Here is a 23,328-nt window from a genome sequence, read left to right as displayed (position 1 = left end):
ATTGAATGAAATATTTGATGTTGTAGAAAGAAAGCAAATACGTATTTTTTCACTTTTCCTTGCGCCTTGTAATGTAAATCCTGGGGTCACTCTGTTAGCTCGCACTAGGCTTTGCATAAATCTATGAATTATTCACCAATAGCAAAAATGACAAAATAGAAGGCGCTTCCTCTGCAACGCATGTAGCTTTATTGCCTATCAGTAACATACAACAAGGAATAAGGAAGAAGGAACAATGTACGGATAACAATCACACTGGTGCGTGTGATCCAAGCATGACCACTGTCTCAAAATGTATTCATCACGAAGGCTACAACGAGGGTGACGCATTTGATTGGTGCGCCAGTGGCGTTGGGGTACAAGAATGTATATTGAACGCTGTTCCGGTTTACGTGTGAAATCAATGTCTGATGAGCAGCAGAAGACACACAGGCCACAACAAACGCTCAAACTGAAATGAACACACAGCGAGATACATGCGTCCTTTTCTTTATGCATTTTTATTTTCTGTCATCAGAGTCAGGAAGTGTGTTTGTTCGTTTTACAGGAACTACATAGGGTACACCCCGAAATTCTTCAAAAAAAAATAAAGAAAGTACCACAACTTTGCTGTCGACCGTACGTCTAAATCACAGAAGTGGCATGAGGCTAACGAGCATTTTGCTGCCTCTTTTTTTTTTTTTTTCTCGCTCGCCTGAAGCTTCTTGCTTCAAAAGCAACAAAACGTGCTTTTAGGAATGGGATACACATATATTTACTCACGCAATTTCACAGCGAAGCACTGTATTTTCAAAGTTAAACCACCGTGCAGTAAACTTCTCGCGCTTCCCAGTTTCGTAGAATTTTTGGTGTGAGTGTGTGCGAAATATTTCGTCGCGTTCACGTGCTCCTCTAGCACGTTCTACGCTCGCGGAAAGTAGGTGTCGGCGACGGCCCTCTCGAGCACCTGCTTGTACTCGTTGTAGATGACCTCGTACAGGGAGGTCTGCACTTTCTTCTCAAGCTCCTTCTTGAAGTCCTTCTTGCGGTCGTCGCCGAGGCTGAGTGACTTGTCGTACTTGGTCTTCAGCTCGAGCTCCTTGATGCGGAACGTCTGCACGCTGGCGTCCTTGCCCGGCAGCGCAGCCGCCTCGAAGTCGGTCAACACCTTGGTGGCGTTCACGTGCACCCAGATGCTCTTCACCGTGCCCGCAAGGTTGTCACCCTTGGTCTGTGCGACAAGAAGTGTGAAAGGGAAGTTAGCAACACCGCGCGGTAAACTATAGCAAGCTTGGCGTAAACGGGATGATCTTGGTTCTTCTCTTAGCACCATTCTCAAGAAATAAATTTAAGCGAGGCGTTAACAACGTTTCGCCAAGTAAAGTGGTATCTCTTGTTCAGGACGTTACAACACGCTCGCGCAAAATGCTTTTTCACGAGTATGCTATCCATGACTTTGGCTAACAAAAGAACCTAAAGTGGGTGATAACGTAAGACCGGTAGTGGCAAATACGGCACTGTTCAACTCAAAGATAATTGTTATAAATGCGCCAGCCAATTACGCTCACTCATTTCTGTGACGTCTCAGAACTTCTTTCACTATCGCGTTTCTCAGGGACTGTGTTCTGTAGTGTAGGCACAGAAGACAGGTGCAGTGCTGTTTTGTGGGTAATGCTCCAGTTGAATTCTTAGGTTGGTCACCGCCGTGACAATAATATTCCTAGTAGCCTACAGTTTCCGTGAAACTCCGTGAAGACTTTGGCTAACCTCTAAGCTGCTATGCTCCATTTATTATTTCTTGTCATATGGCGTTGCATGCTCATGAAAAAAAAAGTCATTTATAAGTGTTCAAATGCACGTTTTGCGCAAGATCTGTAGTGCAGCATGGTATTAGGTAGCGCAACATCGTCTCAGGCCTCAGACACCGTTTAAAAAAAAGTAAACAGGCAAGCAGGCTTCTTGCAGCGCTTCACAACACCTGTTGCATGAAGTGCCACACTAGCGATATCAAACGTTGTCACTCCTCCGCAATATACCTTGCTCTGAGAAACGTATGATTAGGGCAAGTTACGAAACAAAGTTTGAAAGAACTATTGTGCTGAAACGCTTGATTCATTGGGCCAAAGGTCCATGACACTGGACTGAAAGAATGCAGGTTACAAGCACTCAAATGGCTGATAAAATGAACAATACACAAAGCGATGAGATATACGTTACGTGTGTGATAACATAACGCTTGCATATAACAAACAACTATACGCAGATAATCCCATTTTCAATCAATGTACGCAATACAATGATGTAGTGTAGAACACTAGAACATAATAAACCACAGTCAAATTATCAATAAACAGATAAAAGTGGTGGCCCCTACTTTGGCCTGTTCCAGCACATCGGTGATCTGAATGTAGACTTTGCTATACTACTAATTCACGTCGGATAAATCTATCAAATACATTGAAAATAACAAAATAAAAACCCCTAGTACCAGGTGGCCACTGGTAGGACTGGACTGGTGTGCACTAAAGAATTACCGTTAAATATTACAACAGGAACAAAATTCACGAACATATGGGCTCATGACACCTATTACCTTCATGCCACATGTTCCGCGATTGACCGTGCGAACGGTTTTATGAGTAGGATAAATGATACATGCGGGTCCGTACTCCGCGGAGGCATTTTTAAGCTGAATTCTGACGCATCCAGATCAGTTTGATTGGTTGCCAGAGTGAAGACCTGCATTTCTGACTTATCGCTCTGTTTTAAGGTCACCGAACAATAATACAGAGATACAGCATCAGAAAAACGGTTTGACCACCGTGAAGCATGGCTACGCTGCGCAGTTGTTTCTGTATGGGTTTTGAGATTAACTAGAGGCACCTCAGGCATAGCTGGCTGATATCTGCCACCCGATTTGCACGCACACATTTTGCTAATGGCCAAATCTCATCGCGCACCCTAGTTATCACCATCTTATTTTTTATCAAGGATTTTTTTTATTTTAGTAACATATGCTGCTACAATCCCCTGATGCTTGTGCCTAGGTTTGATCAAGCAGATGAAACCATTCTGTGCATTCTATGAAAACGGAAACAACATTAATTCTTGATGCAAATATTAAAGCAGTGTGCATAGCATTCAGAAAGGGTGTAGCAGGACCCTACCATTCGACAGGTCATGACACCTCACTGCTGGGTAATCCGCGGCTCCAAACAGCTGCAGTTTGTTTTCCCATTGCTTACTGCATTCATGTCAGAGGTGCGTCGCTGCAACTGAATATCATTAATGCTCTCACACTACCTTAGGGGCACCTTCGGCGATGGGAAAGCCATCTGCAACAGTCTGTTTACCTTGGCCGTGAAAGTGGTGTTGATTCCGCTCAGGTCGAGTTCGCAGAGGACGGTGGTCTTGCCTCCGACCAGCACCGGGGGCTGGCAGCTGCCCTTGCGGTGTGGCGCGGTGTCCAGGTGTCGTATGGCACCCGCAGTCGCGTTGACCTTCAGGTCGCGGTTGAACAGGCCCGTCGACTTTATCTGCATGTTCATGTTCGCATGCGTGTCATAATGAGTACGCCACTTCTTTTAGTGCTACAGCGACTTGCATTTTTTTTTAGCAAATCAGTGCATTTCTACAACATTTACCAATACTTCCGATGTTACTCCGCAAATGACACAATTAACTGCAAGCCTTGTGACAGAGATTCTTTAGCACGACTCGGCTACTGAACCTCAGGGGGGGGGGGGGGGGGGTGAAACACTTCATTTCCAAGAAATATGTAGCAACTGAAGCAATGAAAATTCTGCATACGCCCTAGTATGCGACTTCGAGTACTGTCAAATGTGGTGGCTCTGAAACTTTTGTCAAACACTGTACTTATGCGAATTGAGAAGTACGTTACGTGTTATCAATAAGTGCAACAAAGTTAATTCCGATAAAAAGTAAAAAGAAGGTTTACTCGGGGAGAAAACAATGTAGAAATATAAGCAAAATGTTTTGCGACCGGAACTGCTCCTTGGGGTGAAAGAGAAAGGGGAGAAGAGTAACAGTTAAATTTTGCTTCTTGTAGCACGACAAAAGCTAAAGAAAACCTACCTTGAACTGGAAATCTGGGATGGTTGCGAACGGGTATAGCCTGGTGTTTCCCCTAACCAGGGAAGGCATCTTTTGCTGAAGAACCGTGTCCATGAACACGTTTGAGTCCATAATAGTTGCTGCAGAAGCTGACAAGAGAAAAATAACGGGTGAAGAAAACACATCCGGCAGCACACAGCTTACGTCGCTCACACGGTCAGCTCCGCAACTTCGCAAACCTCGAATTCTTTTAATCGAGATATTGATTGCAATAACAAAATTAAAGAAAAATGATAACACAGACTTAGGGAGAATTCTTTTCTAAATGCACAATGTGCAGCCATAGCGGAAAAGTAAGAATAGAAATATATATATAGACATGAATAAAGTCGCATACATTACATAGCTGCTATTTACATACCCGAAATAGTCTCACAGATATAAAAGATGTTTGTAATAGTTGACAATGCGGAGGACTTCCAGAGTTCTCTGCTATCATCATGGTTTCCTCTTGGCAATCACTTTTTATTGACATAGTTATTTCATTAAATATTGACAACTGAAAGAAGCAAGTCAATAAAGTTTCTTCACGTAAATTAGGTAACCACACTTGTTTCTTTTTTATAAACAAACGATTCCAACAGTTCTTCGAAATATAATAATATTCTCACAAATTCGGTGTTACTGCTGAAAATGTCAAGCTGTGCGCATCTCATTTATACATGAAAAGAATGCTTGATAACTTTTTCTACTTAATGCTTTCGGCAGAGGGGTTTGTAATTATCATTCAGGAAGCTCCTCATACTTTGAGTCGCTAGCGCTTATACATATTCATTTAAGTCGTTGTCCTACGAATAAAAACATTGTTTGCAGTTTTACTTACCGTAGGCCAGAACGGCAGCGAAAATAAGGAAGGACTTCTGCATCTTGATGGTTTTGAAGCTGCGAAATGTCGGGAAACAATCATTAGCGCATTTTTGTCTCAGATGATCAAAACCAACAGAGAAAGAAGTCTCACAAAATATTCACGGGTATCTTAATGTGGTAGTCATTGGCGGCATTTCAGGGTCGAAAAACTTCAGATTATTATTTATCGAAGGTTGCGAACGTTGCCAATATTTCTTCGTAATCTCTAACTGGTCCGCTTTGCAGCTTTTTGTTATGAAATCCTAATTATTCCTAGTTGTCATTCTATCTCTCTCTCTCCTTTTTTTTTACGGGGATATCGCCAAGTAGGGGCGAACAACGGCCTCATTTTTGTCGAGGTTAACAGACATCCGCACCTAAGAATATACCACAGAAAAATGAAATACGCATTCTCTTCGAATGGTTCCGGCTATTTTTGTGACAGTTCTCGTCACTTAATTCCCTGGATTTTAAAGTAATTCACGCGGCTGTGTGTAGCAATGTCAGCAGAAAAAGCTTTATCGACGGCCCCACTACCATACAAGCAGCTCTTGGTACAGAAAGGCAACATAAATACGCAGGAGTTTATTTCCACAAAATAAATTAGATATATGCACGATGACGTGCCCCCTGGTCTTACTTTAAGACGATTATGACGCTGACCCCATGATACCAAACGTTTAAACAAGTTATACGCTTCATGATTTTACCTCTGACAGCAGTGTATACGTACTCTACATCATTTCAGAATCTTTTGACACATTTACCCCATTTGTAGCAACAGACTTGGTGCTATGTCGAGTGAAACATTTAAGTTGTAGGAACCATTACCAATCGTTGCTTCGCATGGCTAAGACATCTAACCGCACGGCTGACACACGCGCAAGCAGCGTAGAGGCAACGTCGCCGGCGTCGTCGGCGACGGCGCTCGCCTTACCTTTTCCAGCTGACTCTGGCAAGCTGTTCCGGCCGACTGAAACGGGAATCCGCCCTGCGCCGCTGACGCTACGTCTCAGAGCGGTCGCGATCCTTTTTTTCTTTGTCTCTTATCTTATCCTGGAGGACGGCCCGCATAATAAGCGGTGTGCGAGCGTTGAAGCAAGCTCTGTACCCTGGCGGGCAATCGGAAACCAGTTTCAATCCTCCCCCGTCAGCCGACCTAACGGGTAGCCAGCGCGCACACCCTTTTCTTCTTTCCTCTACTATATGACGTGAGCTTTACCCTACTGTTGTGTGTAAGGTTGGAAAGATTTGTGTGCATAAGTGTGCGTAAATGAGTGAGTGAGCGTATGCAGCTTGTGTGTGTGTGTGTGTGGCTGGATGTGTGCACTTGTGCGTGTGTTTGTGTGTGTGTGTGTGGGGGGGGGGGGGGGGGGGTCAGCACATTTATTTTTGATCATTATTATTTTCCCCGTGTATACATCATTACACAAGTGCATGGTCAACTTGACACCCCCAACCAGTTTTCAATAGCGTAACAAGGCCACCAGCAGAACGACTGCAAGTTGGGCAAATCGGCAATACTTGATTATATACAGCACGGGGGCAAAGAAACGGGTACAGGACGACTTTGTGTTCCCGCTATTCTGCGCATTGGATATAAGAAAGGAGCACCCGCCGGGGTGGCTCAGTCAGCTAAGGCGTTGCGCTGCTGAGCACGAGGTCGCGGGATCGAATCCCGGCCCCGGCGGCCGCATTTCGATGGAGGCGAAATGCAAAAACGCCCGTGTGCTTGCGTTGTAGTGCACGTTAAAGAACCCCAGGTGGTCGAAATTAATCCGGAGCCCTCCACTACGGCGTGCCTCATAATCAGAGCTGGTTTTGGCACGTAAAACCCCAGAAAGAAGAATAAGAAAGGAGCACCTGCAGCATCGCTCTCCCACTGGCAAATTGGCCAGAAAGATTTTTCCATGCTTGTTACATGCCTGCTAGCCGACGACTATCAAGTCAAATTTCGATGCATAGATGTGTTATGCATCGATTATTGTGCCCCGCCATGCCACCTGCACTCGGTAGTGGTACTGCAGACACACTACTCGCGTATCAAGCTACTGTGCATTATAACTTAGATAGGGGTGTGCGAAGAGTGGTTTTTGAGACCGAACAGAATACGAATCGAATAGTGTCAGAAGCGAATCGAATCGAATATCGGATGCTTTTCGAATAGTTTTCGAACAATGAATAGCCGTTATCACCATTAATATAAAACGATGTTCCCATCCCAGTATTCTTAAAGTTAGCAAGTTTCTGTCATTAAATAGTACGTTATGAAGCGTGGTCTAATAAAAGATCAAATAGAGCATTATAGAAGCAAACAAGTAGTTTCTTCGCATGCATAGGGCTCTTCAGAGAGTGCGAATAATCACTCTACAACCTGTAAAGTGTGGCTTTTTAAGTGACGTACCTTGCTCCACTACGCAAGTTCTCGTGTTTCATATCTATAATATGCCCACGGGGGTGAAAACTTACCGCACTCTTCCTCCAATTTTATGTTCATTTGGGCGCAGTTGACGTTTTGAAATATTCGAAAGGTATTCGAAGAATATTCGCATTTACGATTAGTGACTATTCGATTCGAATGCCGAATCGAATAGGACATTATTCGATCCGTTATTCGAAAGTTTCGAATATTCGCACACCCCTAGCATTGACCATGCCCATCATGAGATATTCTAGAGTAGAGAAGATGCATCTTCCGCCTGCGTACTGGATCCGCCAGTATAACGGCGTGGCTCTAAATGATAGGTTGCGTCACTTAACTGTTTACGCAATGCAATGTTAGAAGGAAGGTGGCGGGGCTTTTTTTTTTCTTTTTTTTTCAGCGACTGTTCAACCAGTCTTGAACGATGCACGCCGTTCGACGGTAAAAAGCAAGGTGGTCATTGTATTCCAGATCTGTCCCACTATACGTATTTCTGTAGGACGCAAGGGTGGATGGGCGGTCGGAGGCTGGCCAGGCTAGCGTTGTTCCTGGTTTTCTGGGTATCATGCGCCTTTATAAACCAGCGGAAGCATGGCTTAGTGCTATGTGCGATAGTTACGTCCAGTAAGTAAAGTTCCGCCACGCAAGATATCCTTGCACACTTACCACCGCTGTCACAACCAAAATAGAGTTTGTTTTGAGGGCGACAGGAAAGTGTGCGAGCTTCCTGAAGCGTCACAGATTTTAATTGCTGCCGTTTGGTTAAGACAGTGACTGGGCATTTTGTGGATTCGGATCAAAAACACGTTTCCTTCAGCTTCTTTCTTTTTTTTTTTTTTTCATTTGCGACAGCACGCACGAAGACAATGCAGAGTTTCCTTTTACAAATATAACCATATTTGAACATGCATTAACAACAACGTACAATGCGAAAATTTGCCCTCAAAGAATGAAGTTATTGTCATTCGTTTGGCGAGAATGATAAGTAGTCAAACAACGGGCGTATTCGGCATTCATATAGGTCTATCGAAGTGCACGCGCTTGCCGCAGACGTACTAATGGATGCTGGAGTAACCGAGATAAGCAGCCGCAAAAATAAGGGGCGTTGATTTCCTTTGCCACCATGGTTCTGATTACAGCACCAAGTATTCTATGTGCTAACGAGCTTAAGTTACTTCCGGCTTGTCATGCCGTAACAGCTACCACAAAAAAAAATTGCCTCGTTAGGTCAATGCTCGCTTTCAGTGACGGGTTGCAGACAAGAAACATCATTTGTGAGTGTAAGAAGAGTTCGCGCGACAGTCTGCCCTTCATCATGATCTCGTGATGCCGCTCGTTTACGCGTGCCCCGGCCTCTCTGCTATTTCCGTTGATGCCGTGCACTAAGCCCCCGTCACCTAGATAACAAAGGGTCTTTGAGCTGTTTCGCCATGACGTCAGACGGAATACTGAAAGCACATACAATCAAAAGAGTGCTGCACGTTCTTTCTCTGCTCCTGTAATCGCTCAAGTCTTGCGCTATCTAGAAAAGATAGAAACGGCCATGTGAGCGTTTCAGACTTTACAAACTAGTTGCTTGAAAAAATGCAACAGCACAGCGTCGCAACATGTCTGCAGATTCGTTATCGGGCGGCCAGAGCTAGAGCGCATGCATCGATACAATGCAGTGTTTGTTACACCTTGTTGCAGAAACCATAGTGACTTTTTGATCGCATTTCAATCTCCATTTAGAAGCTAAAACGAGGCATTACACTCACAAAAAATATGAAATTGAATCAAAACAAGTATAATATTTTAAACTCAGCTTTGCGATGTCATGACTTAGCGCTTGACAAATAGAATTAAATGAGATGCCCAATTAAGCGAAAGAAAATCAGCTGAGATACGCATGGCACACGCGGCGAAATCCTACTCTGGCAAAACTCGTCAGAGGTGCTCCCCTCATTGGTCCCACGGAGGCAATACAAGAGATGGACATGGGCAGGATAAACCCTAATGAGTGGAATTCAGACTGTTTGGAAACCCTACCGAAATCCATCAGCAACGCCTCGCAATACGGAAAGAACATCGCTGGGGTTAAAAGTAGTTTCTCTTTTATTCCTCCATATTATTCACAACAAGTCCACGAGGCAATTTAAAGAGTACATAAAGAGCGTGGCGTATTTCGTCCAACACGATGAAACCGCTTAACTCCACTCGTTCAGGCGCGTGGGAATGCTGGCGTGGCCATCTGGACGGCTGTTTCGAACATGGCCTTGTACGGGTTGTAGATGGCAGAGATGAGTATGTCTCTGACCTTCTCCTCGATCAGCTCTTCGAATTGCTCTTCGCGATCGTCGTTGAGACTCAGATTGTCGTCATACTTGGTCTTCAGTTTGAGGCGTTCCATGAAGAAAGTCATCAGGGACGCCGGCTTTGGGTGCTGCGCGGTGACGGCCACCCTCAGCACGGTTTCCTTCTTAAGCGTCACATTGACCCAGATAGTCTTTATTGTGCCCACCAAGCTGTCTCCCTTGGTCTGGAAAAGCGAAGCGAAGAAAAAGAAAGCGCACAAAATATGCCACTGAAACGGCAAAACCAAACTTACATAGATCGTGTTTCGGACCCTACAGTAGAAGACTACCTTTTAATTATCACCACACAAGTTTGCGAAACACAGGTTCAACGGCAAATATTAATTTGTGCTTTATTAAGGTACGGTGCTTGTAATTTAATGGATCACTGTACATGTAGGTCGCAAAGGCCACTACACACTGAAAATTTTAATTCGCGAGTATGTGCAGTAAGGGTAATAAGTTGGGTTAGTTGTTTTTTTTTTAATGCATGTTGTTTAGCGAAAAACTGACACAGGTTAGAGTATCATGGGACAAACGCTAAGGACTTCGTCACTTGCGCACAGGCGTGGTATATAAGATACCGCTGTCCTGTGGAATTATATCTGACAGACGGAGCGCTGCCTCCATGATAGGCTTAGAGTGCATTGCGCATCTGAAAGGCGCAAATAACGGGTGGACACTTAGCCGATCATTGCCGAACATGCGGGTACACTCCAGAGCTTTCAGCTGCACGTGTGCTACGAAAATATGCGCTGTAATCGGAGAGAGATTTGAGGCGAACAGTATCCACGAAGAAGGTAACTGTAAGTATGGCTTGAATATCGTTAACGGAAAGGGAGGTACGGTATCTCCGTCAAGCCATGCCCGATGCCCATGCGTAATCGCGCCAGTTTTGTTGTTTCATGTGTCTGATGTGCTTACAGGATGTTCCTTTCACTTGTAAACTTATTAGTTGAAAAACTAGCGGTTGTCCCTTACGTATCAAACTGTCCCAGTTTCTTTCGCTAGCAAACATGCATTTTATCGAGAATATGTACCCAGGCTACGCAGAAATTCTGCGTTTTTTTTTTTTTGCAATCGCCGTGTCCTGTTAACCTTCGTGGATCACGGTACGTCAAGCATCCACGCACTCGGCCTTTCTCTTATTCGGCTTCCATAAAATCGAGAACATTTCATCAAGGAAGCACGCAACCTTGTGCTGAGTCACGTACTTTTACAGTCATAACCCTATCAAAAAAAAACTGTAAGTTCCATATCCAATTGTCACATTACATACGGCGGTCCTATATAAAGACTCGTATGTTTTCATATATCTAGGGTTCCCCGGTATCGGGTAAAACACGATAATTCCTTATTTTCGCACCCCTAACAAATTTCGATATTATGTTAAACCTGAATTCTCCAGGAAGTTGTCACCTTTCTTATAGGGTTAGAAAAGTTTTTTTTAAAAATGCGGCAGCCCGAAGGCGACATCTCGTCTCGTGTCCATGGTACCATTTTACACTGTAATCGAACAAGCGAATCTTGCTCAACTTCCAGCTGTGTTCCTGGCACGTCCGCAAAGAGGAGAGCAAGAAATGTACTGAGCTACGTCAATACTGTTGAACATACTGTAAAGGATAAGCTTGAACAATATCTGCTACAGCTAAGCACTGATGACAGCATTCACGTGCTGGCCAGAATGCCACCGTACTCTGCGCCGACCTAGCGAACGCAGCTCTGGCGTTCCTCTGCAATGCGAATGATAGTTGTAACATCAGAGGCCGTTTTTTCATCTAAGGTACGCCCAAGGGCCGGCAGGCCTAGTAGAGACACTGAAATTCTCAAAATATAAATGATAATGAACGTCAACAAGGGCTCTTGATATAATAAAAATGATCACACCTCTAGCGAAGCCTGCCCATGTGCACATGAATGCCGAGAATAAATTAAACAAGAGGTCGCCAGGTAAGTGTCTGTTTTTGTTCATGTAGCATCTTTAAAAAAGTGCAAAAAATGCCAGTCGATGAGGATTTGTACAGATCGACACTTGACTTGCGAGCATCTGTCACATTTTGTACCTGTGAATGATTTCGCTTGATTTAGTAACGCGTTTGTGTACAAAAGGAAACCATTGCCTGTGTTAATCGTTTGTGAAGGTTACTAGAAAAATACAGAACTTTGGCTGCCAGACAATATAAAATTATATTTCCCTGGTTTTACTCCTAAAATAACATTCGGTGATTTTTACCACCCGAAATTTTAAAAAAACATACCTAAAACGAGCGATCCTATATAAAATATATGGGGGCACATGGGGGCATGTCCCCTTATCATAATATTAGAACATTCGGTTTTTTTATGCGAGATCTCCATAAGTTAATACGTGATTATTTGATATGAGCTTTTTTCGATAGAGGAAACCCGGCTAAAAGGTCCCCATGCTGGCAGGGCTTAATTCAGAAAAACAGTATGCCTGTAGCTTTTCCAGTAGAACGAGAAGGGAGAAAGGTTTAGTTTGGCGTTTGTGGCAAACAGAAAACTCAGGGGGTCGAGAACGCGAGTGCACTCGCACAACAGACGCAATAGTCCCTATCCAAAGATTAGGAATATTGAGCAAATACGGAGCAAAAATGCCCCTAGTTTGCCTACGTTGGGAAGGAAATGTGCGCACTAGCTCAATTTCTTCGATTACGAACTACAAATGTGTAGAAGGATGGCTTGGGGGGCTATAGCTGGTAAAGCATCTTAAAGGGGTAACAACTCAAACAGTCGTGGACAGAGTGAAGAACAATTGCGTTCAAAACACAATTGACAACCACGGTGTAGTGGGCTTTCGTAACGCTGACGGAAAAAAATAGTAGCTCTGTGTCCTGTTGTCCTTCACTATGTCCCCGTCTCTGTGCGCTGTTACCCCTTTAAGATACAAATGAGTTACACGTAAATTTATTTGTCTTTAGCAAACATCGATGCCCAAGCGTAAGAGGCAGACCAAGTGCATCTAAATTGTTTCAGAATCTGATAAATTTCCAAGATTCTGGTTTCTTTAATTCCACCACTGTATGCACTGTCCGTATTTGTGATGGTTCTGTTCGCCGCACACCCAAGAGTTTATTCGACGGTAGTAGCCTTCTATCAAGGATCTGCTGTCTTGACAGCTTTTGGAGGCAGGCTGCATATTTGCCACACTGTGATGTTCTACACCTTCATCAGGTTCTACATTGAAACGATTTAGGCTATCAGACCTTCATATTGCTACACGCGTGTGGTATTTGGTTGTTTGAATGAGGCGCGCGGGCGCCTAGACGAAGAAGACGAACTGCTCTGGGCTCTCGAGCTATCGGCTGATCTGGCCAGCGCTGCAGCTATCATTTGTAAATATACTTGTAAATAGTCTCCTCTACTTAATCCTTCGTTCGCGTAACATTTTGGTGGAGCGTGCCGTTCCCCGTCCTCGCCACGGAGCTCCGCAGCGGCCGCACCGTCCAGTTTTCCGCCATGGCTCCCGGTGACACCTCGTCTGCTGCTGCTACTTCAACTCCAACCACAACGTACGTCACGGTTGCCACTCCCCGCGATCCTGGCATCTTCTCCGGCCAAGATAATGTCGACGTTGATGACTGGCTACGCATGTATGAGCTTGTTAGCCGCAACAACCACTGGGACCCTACCATAATGCTAGCTAATGTCCTCTTCTACTTGGGCGGAACACCTCGTGTCTGGTTCCGGACACACGAGGAGGAGATCTCTAGCTGGGACGCTTTCAAGGAGAAGCTCCGCGACCTCTTTGGAAATCCGACCGGTCGGCAGCAGGCTGCAAGGAAAGAGCTTGCTACTAGAGTGCAGTCTTCCACTGAATCGTATGTCTCGTACATACAAGACGTGCTAGCTCTTTGCCGGAAAGTCGACGAGAACATGGTCGAAGTTGACAAGGTTGGCCACGTTCTCAAAGGGATCGCGGACGATGCGTTCAACTTGTTGATCTTCAACAATGTGTCTACCATCGACGTCATTGTCAAGGAATGCCGCCGCTTTGAGCTCGCCAAAAGCCGCCGCGTCATTCCACAATTCTCCCGGCTCCCTAACACAGCTGCGACGTCGTCCTGCGTCGCCCTTACCGCTTCGCCCCCCTCCAACGAGACCGTCACGCGTATTGTTCGCCGTGAGATCGAGGCTGCCAGTCCTGCCACGTTCCATCCGCGCCCACTTGACCCCACCATTGACCAACCAGCCCCAGCGATCTCCCTCATTCAGGAGGTTGTGCGGCAAGAGTTTGCCAACCTCGGTTTTCCTGCTGCCTGCTCCATCTCCCGACCTGACGCCCGACTGGTGCCGACAGCTGCGCCTCGCAGCGATCTGTACTCCAGATACCGCAACCCTACCGAATGGAGAACTCCGGACGACAAGCCCATTTGCTTTCGTTGCCACCGCATTGGCCACGTCGCTCGCCACTGCCGCACCTCCTGGTCATCGCCATATTCGAGCTACTTTTCGCCGTCTCCTCGCCCATATGCCGACCCTCGCCGCTACTCGCCTCGCCGTATGCCTTCGAGCTCTCACGTATCCGTCGATGACAATCGTCCCACTCGCTCGCCGTCACCTCAGCGCCGTCGGTCCCCGTCGCCCCAGCCACGCCACTATTCGTCGCCGACCCATTATGGACCCTCCCGGACGGAAAACTAGGCCATGCAGCTCTTGGAGGTAGTGCTGCATCACGTTCGTCCTGTCCAAATCCTCCGTTGACGCTCCTCACGAACACGAACCTAATTGAAGTAGATGTAGATGGTGTCCCGTTGACGGCATTGATTGATACTGGAGCCCAAGTGTCTATAATGAGCGCTAACCTATGTCGTCGCCTCAAAAAAGTTCTTACGCCTGCCGTCACTCGAGCCGTCCGCGTCGCCAATGGCACCACTGTTGCCGTCTGTGGTATGTGCACTGCTCGCGTAGGAATTGCTGGCCGCCAAGTTCCCGTCCTGTTCTCTGTGCTGACCAGTTGCCCTCATGACCTAATCTTCGGGCTCGACTTTCTGACGACGCATTCGGCCCTCATCGACTGTTCCACCGGTACGCTGTGCCTCGAGCTTCCTCTTATTTCCGACGTTCGCCCCGAACAACCGCACACCCTATGCACTACAGCGTTTGTTCGGTTACCCCCAAAAGCCCTAACCTTCGTCAAATTGGCCTCAACGTCAACCGTGCCTGATGGCGACTATGTCGTAGCCCCTATTCGTGATGTCCTCCTGGCGCGCGACATCTCTGTGCCACACTCCGTCGTTACCCTTGCCGCTAATCGGATGTGTCTCCCCGTTGTCAATTTTGGCTTGACAATATCCAGTATAACAAGCACTTTTTGTGGGCATTGTTAGTTACAATCATTGCTGTTTCCGTTGCAAGAAAACCTTGATCGGTACACTGAACTTCATAATTGAATCTATCCTAAATAATGCTGAACGTTGAGCCCCATTAACAAACCAAGTACATCTAATTACTCGGGGACATATTTTGTTAACAGCGCCACGCGCATCAATTCTGGTAAAGGAAGGGGTGAAGTCTTACCCTTTTTATATGTCCCCCGTACTAAAGTATTTATAGCATAAACTGCTGCAATTCCACAATCATTTGGGACCCCCTGGAGAACTCAGTGCTATATTGCATGCATGATGATGTTATTCTGCTCTGATGTAAGCCTTTTGTATCTCACATACTCTAATATCATTCGCTCTGGGAAAAGCTGATGTTTTCATGTGAAACATCTCAGGTCGGTCAGCATAAACCCGCATGTAATGAGAACATAATATAGTATTATCGCTTATAATTCGCAATTTTACTACTCACGCGCCTTAATTTGATATCGTTGTGCAGAGAGATAAACATATGCCTGGCCATCTCACGCACACTTTATTATCCTCACCTGCTCATATTCATTCACATAGAGATATCACTTGATTGTAAATCATGTGCTACTGGATCTTAAATGTGGGAAAACTTGCAGTAGTATTATACAAACCGTCGCAGTCAGAGTTGCCCCGATGCCCGTCATGTTGAGCACGCAGTTGACGGTAGTGTTTCCGCTGAGCAGAATAGGCTGTTCACAGTTGCCCAAACGATGGACGCCAGTGTCGAAGCCATGGATCCAACCGTCGGATATGTTAGCCTTCAAATCGCGGTTGGTGATCCCTGTCTTCAGTATCTGTGGAATGTAAGCACGTATCGTGGTAACACACAGTATTGCAGCTTACTCTGATTGTGACAACTCGAGCTGCACCGTATACATAGTAAGACCTGAGCGGAGTACTTGTACTTCAGCATTCACTAAGTACCTTTTTCTGCAGTGTTCTGCCGATGTATCACTGCGCCTCGTAACTTCTACAACGTTACGTGGTTTTAATGAGGCAGAGGCAGTTCTCAAATGTGAGTGATCGCGCAACCTCACGATTATTTCCCCACACAAAACTATCGCGTTAAAGTGCGTCTATTCTGAGGTCATGTGCGATTCTGGTCACTGTCGGTCGACTGCTACTTCGCGAAAACCTCAGCTTGGCTGCTCTACTAGCTATCATTGGCAAAAGCCAGCAATGAAGGCAGTAACACTGGGCCCTTTTAATGAGTAAGGTGTGCGGAGTACCGCTTCAGGTTAGCCAAACATGCCTTTCCTATCTTAACCGCTCGTCTGAACTTGTGTCACAAAAACTCATGTACGACCTGAGCCCGTTAGCTTGGTAAAAAACGGTTTAATCCTGGTATATATATATATATATATATATATATATATATATATATATCCTTCGCGTGAGAACGTGCCGCTGGTTACTTTCTGCTAGGAAAAACATAAGCAAACAGTGGCGATTGCCTTATCGCAAGTCAAGTTTTGGCTTCGCATTTACCGACCGGTACAAGAGACCTTGCAATCGCGAAGCCCTCGCATCGCGAGGCGTGCTCAGTGCCGGCCAGCGATCAGCTGACCTTCTCACGATCTATCACTTTCAGAGATCTTCAGTACTGGTACAGTGGCAAATCCAGCGGAACTAGGTGCGGCGAAAGGAATGACACGCCTTTACTGAACGATTCTATTGCCGCAGTGCACTTCTCTGTGCCTCTTGAGCGCTGAATCAAGCAGCACTTTCACCAACCTTGAAGTGGAAGTCTGGAATCCGAGCCCCAGGATAGAGTTCGTGGTTTCCCAAGACCAAACGTGGCAGATGTTGCTCAAGAACTAAATCCATATAGGCATTGGAGTCTTGCACCGTGCTAGCTGACGCTACAAATAAATAAAAGAAAACAAAATATGGAGGCCATGAAGCAGAGCAGAGACAATTTGGGGCAGCCCTTCTGCAAAAAAGCTCGCTGTACAACGCAGGTCCAAGAACTTCGTTTTAAATGAGAAAAATAGCTCTCAACTTCTTTGCGACCAATAAAAAATGCAGCTACCCGAAAAAAAAAGAAGACATTTGCGTCTTCTACGGTTCACTGAAGCGATATTCGTGATTTAATTAGATGAATTACGCAGAGCGGCCTGTTTGTAACTACAAACCAATATATATGAGCATATTTACAGCATCTCAAAAGGCGCACATTGTGGTCGTGCTGAAGGTGGCTTGCGTACTGTCGATATGCAAAGCTCCTGTTGCACGACATCTTTAACGCAAGGCACGTGATTATGGACACTTGTCCGTTACACATTTTGCAACAAGTAATTAAACAATTTCTGCACTATGACCAAAAGCAATGATGTACGATGCACGTCTTCCACTCACCCGAGGCGATCACAGCAAAGATGATGAGGCAGTACTGCTGCATGTTGCCGCTACTATCCCTACAACAAGTAAAAAAAACTTTACTGAAGTAAATCCCTCGCTCGCGCCATGAACTATCAGAAGTTATCTGTGCTAATCTGTAGATGTTCTTTCATGTTGTGAAAGATGCACCAAGTGAATAAACTGAGATACCCAATACCTTAAATAAAATGAAATCAAAATTTTTACTTCACACTGTGGATACACTCTTTGAATAAGCACGGAAACCGACGGCAACACAAAAAGGAAGGACACAGGACGATCGCTGTCTAACAACTGAAGTTTATTAAGAAAAACGCAAACAGGAAGACACCATCTGAGTGCGCATGTCATTAGCTCACATGGAATAATTCAAGCATTTGCGCCTTATAACCTAACAAAGAGATAGGTGGCTTCGATACGCAATCATTGCGCATCTTTTGTACGTGAAACGCTTCTGCGAGCTCACGAGCTTTTTGTCTGTGCTTGACGGTCACCTTAGTTCTATCGAAGATAGGCACCGCATGCTTTACAGCGCGCTGAAAGTTGGGAGGTAGGCGTTCCCTTTAAAGTGTTATTCTGCTGGCGCAGGTGATCGTTCACGCTCTGCTCAATGTAGGTTTTTCCGGGAGAAAGAGGGATCTCGTAATTGACGCCAACGGCGCAAGATAATTTTTTCCGTACATTGCAGAGCAACCAACAGTATACAAACATAAGTACCTTCCTCTTAATTGTGGCTCAATCCTTTCAAACATTTAGGTTGGCAGGGAAAATCACATTCAGGTATTTGCCTTTGGTAATTTTTTGAAGCGATAAGATAGACCGTGGACGTATGGCATAATCAAATTTCTTGAGCTTCTTGTATTCGAAAATTACGTCAGTTTCACTTGAATGACGGGATTTTATCTTTTTGATAAGTCTCCAGCACAATCTAAGGATAACCTGCGTCTTTGAGACCGTCGAACTGCTCCTAAATACTATCGTAAACTCTGTGGGCACAACACTTAGTAAGGGAGGAATCTAGGGAATTGAAAGCAATGGCATGCTTCGCAATATTGGAATGGCCCGATGAACGATTTAAAGAGATTTATTTAATATAGGAGCAAAAGACCACACAGGTGTTCTGGTTGTCCGGTTGTTCGAGAAACTGCAAAGAATCATCTTCGGACACCTCACACGTGAAATTTAAACCAAAATCTATCGCCTTGAATATCTTTATTAGGCTGACATGGCGAAAAGTGTCACAATCACTTCCAAACAGAACCAAATAATCATCGACATAGCGAAAACTTTTGACAAGGTCACGTACTTCACACTTAACCAACCAATCTACAACACTCATAAAAATATCACTTATGATTGGTGCAACTCTAGACCCAATACACACTCCAGGCTGCTGAATATAGAGGTCACTTTCCGCCGTCACAAAGGTTGACCTTAATAGCTCAGGAGCTCCAAGGAGGCCTCAACCACCACTAAGCAACTGTCTACAAAGGCAACTTCATCATTGTGTTCAGTGATACACTCTTTTACAGACTTCATCAACTGATCACGTGGGAGAGAATAGAGTAAATCTTATACGGTCTAGGCTGATATCGTTACAAAAACCTGGGTTATTAGTAAGTAAGTAGTCAACAACCTCGCCGGAACTGGACACTCTAGAATGGTCTTTAACATCTAAGATGTTTTAACAGTTAGCTAGAAACTTCCTATTGCTAAGTGTAGTGCTCAGAGAATATACACGTGTCACCTCCATACACGTGTCACGTGTCAAGAGCACAGATGACAAGCCTAACAAGAACACTAGTCTTGGCCTGTGCAGATATGCGTGGTCAATATAAAAATCACACCTAACAGAAATTGGCAGCAGTAGTAATTAAGCATGCAATGGAAGATCATAAAGTACAAAAACAAAACTAGTGACAGGTTTACAGATTATGAATACAAGAGCAAAAATGGTGACAGGTATAGAACATAGAGCAAATTATAATGGTACGATAAACATGCTCCGCTGCTACACATTACGTGATAGCCACCACAAACAACCGTAAAGCGCAAGGTAGAGCATAATGTCAGTAGTTCAAGAAGAAATACCCTTAAAACATAAATACTCAAATGAGTTGAACTATGAAAGAGCACAAACGATAACAGCTGGTCTGCATAGTTGGTACACGTATGCAGAACATCACATCCTTCAGCGTGTCTTGTATCATATTCATTATAGTTTTATGCTAAGTTTGACAGCAGTGAAAGAAATGACATATCTTTCTATCTTGTATCGCTGTGGGAGCGTCTCACTGTATAGGGAGTGAAAGGGACAGACACCAAGATTCCAGAAACGAGGTTCTGTGTGAGCATCGCAAGCATAATTCTGAATAGCACGTACGACTTTCTCGCGGAGTAAATATAGTTTTAAATTATGAGGTCTTACGTGCCAAAACCACCATCTGATTACGAGACACGCCGTAGCGGGGGACTCCTGAAAATTTGGGCCACCTGGAGTTCCTTAACGTGCACCTAAATCTAAGTACACGGGTGTTTTCGCCCAAATTATTCCGAATTATTCGAAATTATTGGAAAAGTGGTCCAAAATATTCCGGAGTCCCCCACTACGACATGCCTCATAATCAGATCGTGGTTTTGGCACGTAAAACACCATATCTTTTTAGTTCACATGTCACAGAAAAATCGAATTGTAAGTTAACAAATTTACATTTGTTTGTAAAAAGAATCGTACGAACGCAGAATGGCTGAGATGTGCGCGGTTCTTAGGGGGGAAGGAGGACACAAAACATTGAACCTCTTGGCCCCATCATTACCACCACCTTAATGTCACCTACCACTGGCAGAAGGCCCCGTCCCTGAGGTCTTCAATTACTTTGCTTTTGCGTGAACTGAGCCCACCGTCTAGGCTGGACCCACACCAGGAGCCATATTCCCGATTCTGCCCGCAGATGAACGTGACGAGGCCGAGCTGCAACGAATCGAGCTTCTACCACGGTGTTCCTTAATATGTGGGTCATGATTGCCAAATAGATCATGAGCGTTGTTCCGGGGGTCATGGAGGGTCCAACTACGTCTACATTCTGCTCGCCGGAATAACAGATGAATTTTCAGTTTCAGTGCTAATACGCTTTGAACGCCGTTTTCTTTAAGATTAATTAAGCCTGCATCTATAATAAATATATATATCATCCCTGAAATTATGTTTTTTGTGTAGAGTGTATTATTTTTCGCCACAAGACTGACAGCGAAATGGCAAGACAAGCGACGATTTATACCTTTGGTCGCCACAACCAAGACTTCACACAGTCTCCCAACCGCAGCCAGTTTTGTCTCGCCAAAACTGCAGAATGAGGGTTCAGTCGGTATGGTTGTATCAAAGCAAATACATCCTTCTCGTTAAAATACATGATTACACCAAACCTCGTTAAAAAACATCAACAAGCATTTTTGGTGACTAGCTCTCCCTGCTGTGGGTAATGTTTCTTAAATAAATTAAAATAGACGCGTATTTGCATCAGCGAAAAATAAAATATTTTCGGAAGGCTTATAATGGTGGAGGCGCGGGGGGGGGGGGGGGGGGGGGGGGAGCACGGCGGCTTTGGTCCTACTAAAAGGGGTCACGTACAAGAAAAGCTTGAAAAACACTGCATCGTATGCAGTGTCCTTGCATGTGGAGGAGTTCGGGGACAATGCGCCATGTCATGCTCGACTGCGGAATTCGGTGCGCTGTGTGAATCTAGTTCTACAACTAAATTTACTCAAAACAGTATTCAATTTGATTATCCGCCACCCTCGACGACGTTCCGCTACCCTACGCACCCATACTGTTACGTATTAGTACATAGTGTGCAGACTTACGCTTTTTCCTCATGATCTCATCAACTAACGCGCAGTCTACTCACGTTTTATCTTTAATCAACAGTGCCTTCTATCTATCTGTTAAAATATTGTAATCTTGTCTCCAGGCGCTCACCTACGCGTTTATACGTTTTTTTTTTCTTCACTAGCTAAGTCTTCACCCCAGTATATTACTACAAAAGAATATAGTTACTATACCCGCCATTGTAGCCCAGCGGCTATGGCGCTTCCCTGCTGAACTCGAGGTTGCGGATTCGATCCCGACCACAGCTGCCGCATTTCAATGGGAGCGAAATGCAAAAACACCCGTGTCCCGTGCATTGGGGGCACGTTAAAGATCCCCTGGTGGTCAAAATTAATGCGGAGTCCCTCGCTACGGCGTTCCTCATAATCAAATCGTGGTTTTGGCAAGCAAAACCCCAGAATTCAATTCAATTCAATTCAAACACTGCCGTCTGCTAGACTCCTGCTTAGCTCATCATGGTAGAGCAATGTCCTGGTAAAGCGGTGATCCGGAGTTGGATTCCCGAAAAGGAACTAATTATTCACTCAATGCGAAGTTTGCTTCGTAATGAGACAAATTGGCTACCATTGTTGTATTCTTCTCTAATTATATCAATGCTAATTATTGTGGCAATGAGACCCCCACAAAGTGAGTGCCGACTTCATAAACTTCTAGGTGCTATTTACTGAGATCTAATTAGGAAACTGTTCACTGTGTTTCGTGCCTTTAACTATGAAGCACCTTTCTACAGCATGATTCACAACGATGCAGGGGGCTTTCTTTGTTCTAAGATTATTCACGGCGCACGGGGGGCTTCTTGGATAAGCGCCACACTGCTGAAACATCGGCAGTTTTGGTGCACCAAGGGTGGAAGCAAAAATCAGTAAATAATATTCAACTCGAGATTCGATTACTTCTTTCTCTTTCCATGAAATAGCTTGTCACTGCTGCGTGCACTGCGCGACTAACACATAAAATTTGTGAGATAGAACATTTGGGAATTACTTATGCCTCTAAGCAAGTGCCAATAAATTATGGCAAATGAAACACAGGAACTTTACGAACGAATGAATTTGATTGAGCAGCTGCGCTTTGGCTGTGGACTGACAGGAAGCAAAGTAGCTCGGAAGGGCACAAAAGAGGCAAACAACGGGTTGTCGATGCGTGCGCTGCAAAGGTCCTCATCTCGCTCGTCGTTTCAACTACATAGTATGGGATACATTTAAAAAAAAGAAATAACAGTGTCAGCTGTCTGTGTTTTCGCATATTATGACATGATACAAACTTGCAACCAAAGGCAGCGGGCCTACATATAGCTCTAATGAGCTCACATGGGCTTTCAAAGTGTCTCACGAAAACCATACATGCCATGCTTTTCGAATTCGCGTAAAATTTCGTCAAATTTTAGTCTCTGAACAAGAAACGCTCACCTTTGGGTCGTGTCTTCGTCCGAGTCTCTTCTACGACTGCCTTAAAAAAACTTCGCACTGCCAAGCTCTCAGGAGGGCGAGGGAGGGACACTATCTGCTTCTACTCTCGCTATCTGGCCTGGACGTCGTGGTAACGGAGCCGCATCAAACACAAGTCCAGACTGCAAACAGATGCAACCGAACACTTCCCCGGATGTCTTGCTCCCCTGCATGGTGCCCCATCAAAGGGCGGGCACGCCCTATCAAGTTTTTGACCTAGAAGATAGAACGCCTGGAGACTGAGAAACGAAGATACGTTACCACGTGGCAACGGCTTGGCAACTTCGGCGAGTTTTATACCCGTGCTCAACTGCGCACCATGGATGACGTGCCGCGACGCCTCGGGACCTTTTAGCGGAAAGAGCGAGTGAACAGTGACCAAGAATGTTGCAGCTCCAGCGTCAAAAATGGGCGTCACGTGGTTTGGCTTCGTGTTCGCTGGCCAAAGTAGAATAGACGTTGCTGGTCACGCTCACTTCGGTGCGTTTCATTATGGCGTCCTTGAATAGTGGTCTACGGC

The 23,328-nt window shown here is 45.1% G+C and overlaps 2 protein-coding genes across 4 annotated transcripts; both read right to left on the bottom strand.

Annotated features, from left to right (window-relative positions):
- Positions 1-481: 481 nt before the first annotated feature.
- Positions 482-6,033, bottom strand: LOC119441966 (uncharacterized). 3 transcript variants are annotated; one of them, XM_037706648.2, is made up of 5 exons: positions 5,897-6,033; positions 4,937-4,995; positions 4,075-4,202; positions 3,333-3,515; positions 482-1,210 (listed from the first exon to the last, which is right to left on the bottom strand). In XM_037706648.2, the coding sequence occupies exons 2-5, from the start codon at positions 4,977-4,979 to the stop codon at positions 902-904; spliced, it is 663 nt and encodes a 220-aa protein (XP_037562576.1). In that variant the 5' UTR covers positions 4,980-4,995; positions 5,897-6,033; the 3' UTR covers positions 482-901. The 3 variants fall into 3 exon arrangements, with proteins under 3 accessions (XP_037562576.1, XP_049517728.1, XP_049517727.1); XM_049661771.1 differs by lacking the exon at positions 5,897-6,033 and adding an exon at positions 5,727-5,861; XM_049661770.1 differs by lacking the exon at positions 5,897-6,033 and adding an exon at positions 5,791-5,822.
- A 3,424-nt stretch (positions 6,034-9,457) lies between these two features.
- On the bottom strand, positions 9,458-22,884 carry LOC119441965 (uncharacterized). The gene is made up of 5 exons (XM_037706646.2): positions 22,770-22,884; positions 17,454-17,512; positions 16,830-16,957; positions 15,707-15,889; positions 9,458-9,899 (listed from the first exon to the last, which is right to left on the bottom strand). The coding sequence occupies exons 2-5, from the start codon at positions 17,494-17,496 to the stop codon at positions 9,582-9,584; spliced, it is 672 nt and encodes a 223-aa protein (XP_037562574.1). The 5' UTR covers positions 17,497-17,512; positions 22,770-22,884; the 3' UTR covers positions 9,458-9,581.
- Positions 22,885-23,328: the final 444 nt, after the last annotated feature.

The sequence above is a fragment of the Dermacentor silvarum genome, chromosome 2 (assembly GCF_013339745.2).
Source record: "Dermacentor silvarum isolate Dsil-2018 chromosome 2, BIME_Dsil_1.4, whole genome shotgun sequence".
Classification (NCBI taxonomy): domain Eukaryota; kingdom Metazoa; phylum Arthropoda; class Arachnida; order Ixodida; family Ixodidae; genus Dermacentor; species Dermacentor silvarum.
The sequence above is the reverse complement of the archived record's forward strand: the minus strand, read 5'-3'. Positions and strand labels throughout refer to the sequence as shown.

What these genes read in the sequence shown, in the direction of transcription:
- LOC119441966 (XM_049661770.1), bottom strand. An exon ending in TCCCAGATTTCCAGTTCAAG is followed by an intron (nt 3,516 to 4,074) that starts GTAGGTTTTCTT and finishes ATGAACATGCAG; the next exon opens with ATAAAGTCGACGGGCCTGTT. An exon ending in ACACCACTTTCACGGCCAAG is followed by an intron (nt 1,211 to 3,332) that starts GTAAACAGACTG and finishes CTTGTCGCACAG; the next exon opens with ACCAAGGGTGACAACCTTGC.
- LOC119441965 (XM_037706646.2), bottom strand. Translation starts at nt 17,496, where the DNA reads ATGCAGCAGTACTGCCTCATCATCTTTGCTGTGATCGCCTCGG. An exon ending in CTTTGCTGTGATCGCCTCGG is followed by an intron (nt 16,958 to 17,453) that starts GTGAGTGGAAGA and finishes ATTTATTTGTAG; the next exon opens with CGTCAGCTAGCACGGTGCAA. An exon ending in TTCCAGACTTCCACTTCAAG is followed by an intron (nt 15,890 to 16,829) that starts GTTGGTGAAAGT and finishes TACATTCCACAG; the next exon opens with ATACTGAAGACAGGGATCAC.